This window comes from Cariama cristata, unplaced genomic scaffold (assembly GCF_000690535.1).
Source record: "Cariama cristata isolate BGI_N322 unplaced genomic scaffold, ASM69053v1 scaffold23472, whole genome shotgun sequence".
Taxonomy (NCBI): domain Eukaryota; kingdom Metazoa; phylum Chordata; class Aves; order Cariamiformes; family Cariamidae; genus Cariama; species Cariama cristata.
In genome coordinates this window covers 29,093-34,925 of record NW_009602482.1, presented here as the reverse complement: position 1 = coordinate 34,925, position 5,833 = coordinate 29,093, and the positions used below count along the sequence as shown (strand labels likewise).

Genomic DNA, 5,833 nt, shown 5'->3' with positions numbered 1-5,833 from the left:
GAAGAAGGAGAACACGGTCAGTTCTGTCACTCTAGAAGTGCTTGTCTGGAAATACTCAGCCTTTCTACCCACTCCCAAGCAGTGATCTGCAAGTCCTATTTTTCTCCTTCTGTCCTTGACCTTTCTGATTTCTTGCTCCCACCTGGCCTGCACCTTCAGCAGCTGCCTTTATCCTGGCTGCCACAAAGTTTGCATTTGGGAAGATGACTGTGCTGAGATTTATTTAATGTTCTTTGATTTCTTCCCTCTCCCTAAACCAGAAACAACTGAGCTTGGGAACAAGAAGGAGTTGAAATCCATGCCCTTCATCACCTATCTCTCAGGCCTGCTGACAGCACAGATGTTGTCTGATGACCACCTCATCTCAGGTGTGGAGATTCACTGCGAGGAGAAAGGGCGCTGCCCATCCACTTGCCATTTGTGCCGGCGGCCCGGCAAGGAGCAGCTCAGCCCTACGCCGGTTCTGCTGGAGATCAACCGGGTGGTGCCTCTGTACGCTCTGATCCAGGACAACGATACCAGGGAGGTGAGTGAGTCAGTGACGGACCAGCTCCACCGCTATGATCCTGCCTTAGTCACCTCTTAAGTCTGCTCTCCCCAGTCTCTGCATAAATGTTGGGTTTCCTGGAGCGGGGAAGTGTTTTCGTGTGTGTGTTTGGTGGGGAAGGCTTCAGGATGGTGTCAGCGATGGGGCTGGCAGATCCTGCTGCCCACCATCTACAGCCCTTGCAGACCTGTGTCCCCTTGGTGAAGGCAATGCTGTAAGCAGCTGGGGCCACGGTCATTCCTGGTGTCTGCCCACAGCAGACACCGGTGTGCAGGATGCGTCCTGCGGAAGGGTCTTAGGAGCCAGGCATCAGATCAGTCTTTCACTCCTCGCTCTGAGATCTCAGCCGTAGCTGTACAAGGGGTGGCCGAAGCCCTGCAGGGCTCCAGCTTGGCTTTGGAAAACACGGGTGCAGAGGGAGGGAATAACCAATCCCTTGGGGCAGTCCCACAGCCACAGGAGGTCACTGTTACTCCAGAAGGGACCAGCCAAGCTGGAGGTCACCCTTTCCTGGGGCTGGGCTCCTCTACCTCCTGCAAGAACTTCAGTGTTAATCCTATGGAGATTGATTTCCCACTTTCTCGGTTCGCTGCCATCCCACACCCCCCCTCTGCAGCCCTCTAACCCCAGTCTCCAGTCCAAAAATGACAGACCTGCTTAAAGTCACTTATTAGCACTGAGCCTGGACTTGATTAAGATGCCTGGAGTGAGCCAGCACGCAGCAGCTGTGGGTGGGACGCAGAGGGCTGCAGGTCGGGAAGCAATCCTAGCACATGGAGGTGTGACCACCAGGAGTGATGCTTCATCCCCTTCCCAGATCCACTGGCAAAAGAGGCCCCGTGCTTCTCCTGGCACCCAAGTCCCTTATGGGGACTGTCCCTCCTTGCCTAACTCTTGATCTTGTTCCTGCTTTCCCATCTGTCAACCCTCCTGGTTCTTCCGTGTAGCTGTACCTGACTTCCATACCTCGGTTCCTCTCTCTTTCCAGCTGTTTTTCCCCAAACTTCCTTTCTCCCACAATTTTCTCATCCTGCATCCTTTCCCCAACTATGCCTGCTCTTCCCACTGGGCAATTCTTGTGTGGGCATCGACCTGCCATTATCAGCAATGCTGGGATGGGTGATTAATGGGTACAGGGAGAGCAGTGGGAAAGCTGGTTTCCTTCAGGCAAGAAAGATGCGCTTCCCAGCAGCGATCTGCAAGAAGACAGTTCCTTTTGGGGTATAAGAGGTCAGTTAGCCAGTGGGGAAGGGGTAACAGTGAAAGCAAGCAGAGCCCAGCAGGATCTGAGGGATCTCCATGGACCCTGCTCACCACCAGCTCCCCTTCCTCGCCCTGCACCCAGGTGGCAGTGCCACCCTGCCTCCCTGGCCCTGGCTGCAAGGTCCCCTCCTCCTCCTCCTCATCCCTGCCGATGCTGCCTGCCCTGCCAGGCTTGCTTGGGACATCTCCTTGTCCTGGGGAGCTGGAGCCTGTGTTTCACCAGCAGCAGCCGCCTTCCCTCCCTCCCCTGGCTCACACGGAGGGCTGGCCCCATCAGCTGCAGCTGGAGGACAGCCCGCATTGTGCTTTCTGCTGAGGCGCTGGGAAAACCAGCAAACAAACACGCAAACAAGCAAAACCCTTATGAAGCAACCAAACAAGAGAAGCCCCAGCCATCTTGCAGAGAGCAGCATTCGATGCCTCTCTCCTCCTCCTTCCACCTGCTCACCCAGAGGTGGAGGGTCACCCCCGGGGAGCCTGTCTGTGCAAGGGTGCTGTGTGTGAGTCTGCTCCCCCTTCACCCCAGGGTGCTCTCCATCAGTGGTGCTGGTGTTAGAGGTGGCAGGGAGAGGGATTCAGGTGGCTGTGGGATGGAGGATGCTGCTGGAGCAGGCGCTAAGGGGACAGCGGGAGCTGGCAGCAAGCAGTGCATGCCAGGACAGGTCACCTTGTGCCATCCACAGCGGAGGGTCCTGGGGTGGGGTGCGCACTGTCCTCTCTGATTGCCCCCCCAGCTGGACTGAGTCTTGTTGTTTTGGCTATGGGCTTCTCTTGATGGCAGGCCCTCTCATCCCCCCATCCCTGCAGCCCATCCAAGGCCATCCCCATCCTTGCCACAGCAGGACACAGGGAGTGTTTTTTGCTTTCCCTGTCCTTCTTCTCTTTCCTTTCTTCTTGGCCATTCCCATTCCCTCAGTACAAATCCCTGGTGTCGCATCAGCTCCAGCACTTGCCTTTCCCCTTCTTGCTCACTTCTTAAACCTTCATCTGATCTGCTGTCCTGCTCCCTCCATCCCTTCCTCCCCAGCTTGCTTCTCACCCTCCTCTCCATCACCCTCTCTCCTGCAGGATATTTATTTCTCTCCCTCTGTTTCCCCCTCCTGCCTTTCAGCCCGGTGGGCAGGGATGGGTCCCAGTGCCTGGGGGCTGTAACCCACTGCTGTCGGAGGGGCTCGCTGCCACCACGACACAAACCGCAGCCCTCAGCACTGGAGGTTTTGCTGGGCAGCCTGGGCTGGGCAAAGCTGCACCCACATCTCTGGAGGAGAAGGAGCTGGTGGTAGCCATGCCCATGCCCTAGAGAGGATGGTTTGGTGCGGGGTTAGCTCTGCCTGTGTGAGAATGTGTCCCCGTGCCTCTCATGACATCGTGCGCTCAGGGACAAGGGACATTGGTGGGGCAGGGGCATGGCCTCCCCCTCACCTTGCTCCGTGAGTGAGGAGAGAGGGTGATGATGAAAGGGGTCTAGGGGTGGTGGGAAGGGTGGTACCCCACAGGGACATCACCCTGTCGCTGAGACACAGCGATGTGCCCTGATCCACCGCGAGCGTGCCGGAAAGCTGCCAGCTTAAACCGCTACTTCGCTCTGTGCACCGGTGTAGGCTCCCAAAGGGCAGGTGCCGTCAGGAGCATCTCGTGTATGGATGCTGAAATTTCCTTTTTCAGCATCAAGTAGGAGGCCTGGGGAGAGGTCTCGGGCATTAGCAGAGTGGCGTTTGCCTGTGGCGTAAACAAGATTTGCAGATGGCTGGGCAATGTGCAAAATCCTGCACCACCACGCACACCATCCACAGCTGAGCGCTCCCCTACCTGCTCTTCCCCGTTTGTGTGGATAAGGCTCCATCGATACAGCAAGTACTGACCTTAGGGGAACGGCAAGCAGATCCCAATTCCCCTCCAGTATTAAAAAAATAATAATTGTAAACAATTACGATCTTTCTCTTTGCATATATGACCACATAGATTACTACATATGTGTACAGAGAGAAAGCAAGGTCATTAATAAGATGGATACTAACATCTATAAAGGTTGCTGAAAGTTTTCCCGTATAAGGCTAGCAGCAGAGATGAGGCAAGACACAGGTATAGACATTTTGCCCACTTCAGTACGTGCAGTTTTTTTTACTAGATTTGTCTTTTCATCTGCCTCAGTGCAGTGAGTTACGCACTCTTTAAAATTTACAACTACTGCATGGTACGAGGCCGTGTTCTCGGTTGCTGATGACCTTGCCAGACTCTGAAGTGCTGGGGTTTAAGTTTCCGTGCTGGGTGTCTGCCTTGGGCTGATTTGCGATTTTTCTATGCGTGCATGTTTGATTTCAGCTAAAACTGACCACTTCCAAGAGGGAGATTAGGTGAAAATATATTGCTTTGCCCATGTGAAATAAGTTGGAAAACTCTTTATTTCCATGTCACTGGGAACTGCTGTTTTCTTCTTGCTTTGAAACAAGGGCTTGAAGTTTAGAAGGGCTCTAGGAGTCAAGTTCTGCCTTTTGCTGCCCAGAGAGCATTTGTCCGGAGACATTTGTGCTGTGAGCTGAAGGGAACTCTCAGCTGCGTGTGATCCGCAGGGTTTGGGCTGTCTCCCCGGTCCTGCTCAAGCATCGCTCCTGCTCCCAGCAGCAGGGAGGAACAGTGCGTCAGGGCACTGTCGGTTCTTGATGGCCCCTCTTTTCCTTCTTGCATGCAGTGAAAACTGTGGATTGAGCCCTCCTAGGAGGTGTTTCTGTTTCCCCCTGGGGTTTAACTGCATTGGTGAGAGAACTTGCACGGTCACTGATAGCTGCAGCATAACTGAGGACTTCGGCAGTGCTGGGCAAGGAGCTTTCCAGGGTCAAGGAAACATGTTTGAAAGTCCAAGCACCTTTTGAAGGGCTTTGCTGAGTGGCTTTTTCATAGCCATGATGGCTGATGTGGATGTGGGTGGAAGGTTTCACAGAAGAAGGACTGCTTGCTAGAACAGAGGCAATGCTGGAGTCTTCTCTCCACTGGTCCCAGTCAACTGGTGAGATTAAACTGGTCCAAGTAGATTTATAGCACCATTGCTGTTACAGCTCCATTGCTCTTCAGTCTCAATGCTCACAACATGAGTTCAAAAGATGTAAAGAGACAGAGAAGCTGTGACCTTGGCAGTGACTTCCCTGGATGTCGCTAGAACCTGCATCACGTTTTGATCGATGCCATCTGCTCACATCTCTCTTCTGCTTCAGTTGTGCTCTGCAGCAGTGCAGGCACCAGAATGGTCGCTCTGTTGCCATGTCCATATGAACCTGGAGGAGATTCTTCACGGCAGGGCTGTGGAAGAAACATCCATCAGTGTCGGTGGCTGGCCAAGCCCAACAGCAAAGAGCTTCTATCCATTGTGGGGCTTTCTGCTGGCAAAATGCTCCCAATGCCTCGAGGGTAGGATGCTGTTGAGTGCATGTGATGGGAGAGAAGAGAGACCTGGTAACCCTGGCTGGTTTCCCTCTGGGGAACATCCTGGAGCCAAAGAAGAGGAGAGCGACGTGTCACCCCAGCAAGAGTCCCAGGCTGTGGTGGCCTTCATCTTCCACCATCCACATATTCCTGCCTGCCCTCACCCCATGGGATGGGCAGCATACTTCTTACTGCCCAGCATAGCCCAGGAGTCCACCAAGAGGCATGGACCGAGAGCGAGACCCCAGGTTTGCATGTTCTGCAAACCTCCACATCCCCTGGCTGGGCTGCAGGAAGGCGAGAGGCACCGAGAGGAGCGGGGATGCTCTGCTTCCCCCATCCTTCCCTCTGCCAGCACTGCCCCGGGGAGCAGCATCGAGACCTGGAAGATTCAGTGCACCCATGAGCACTTTTGAAGGCGATGCACGTGTGCGTGGCCAGAGCCACAGGGCAGCCGTGGCCAGTGGTGGGGAGGAAAGGGGCAGGCATGTTTAGCAGTGTGGTCCTTCCTGTGTGTAGTTTGTTCCTTTCCCCTCAAAAAACCCGAAACAAACAGAAAGCCGCTTCCATGGAGCAGCTCAGCCAGCTGCAGAAGTGCTTAGAGGG

At 54.5% G+C, this 5,833-nt stretch overlaps 1 protein-coding gene across 1 annotated transcript in view; it reads left to right on the top strand.

The window, feature by feature from the left end:
* Positions 1-268: 268 nt before the first annotated feature.
* The window catches only part of LOC104157454 (astrotactin-2-like), a gene marked incomplete at its 3' end in the record, with an annotated part of 14,665 nt that continues 9,100 nt past the window's right edge, over positions 269-5,833 (top strand). Inside the window, exon 1 of the mRNA XM_009694782.1 lies at positions 269-526. Coding sequence (XP_009693084.1) covers positions 299-526 — 228 coding nt within the window. The remainder of the gene's footprint in view (positions 527-5,833) is intronic.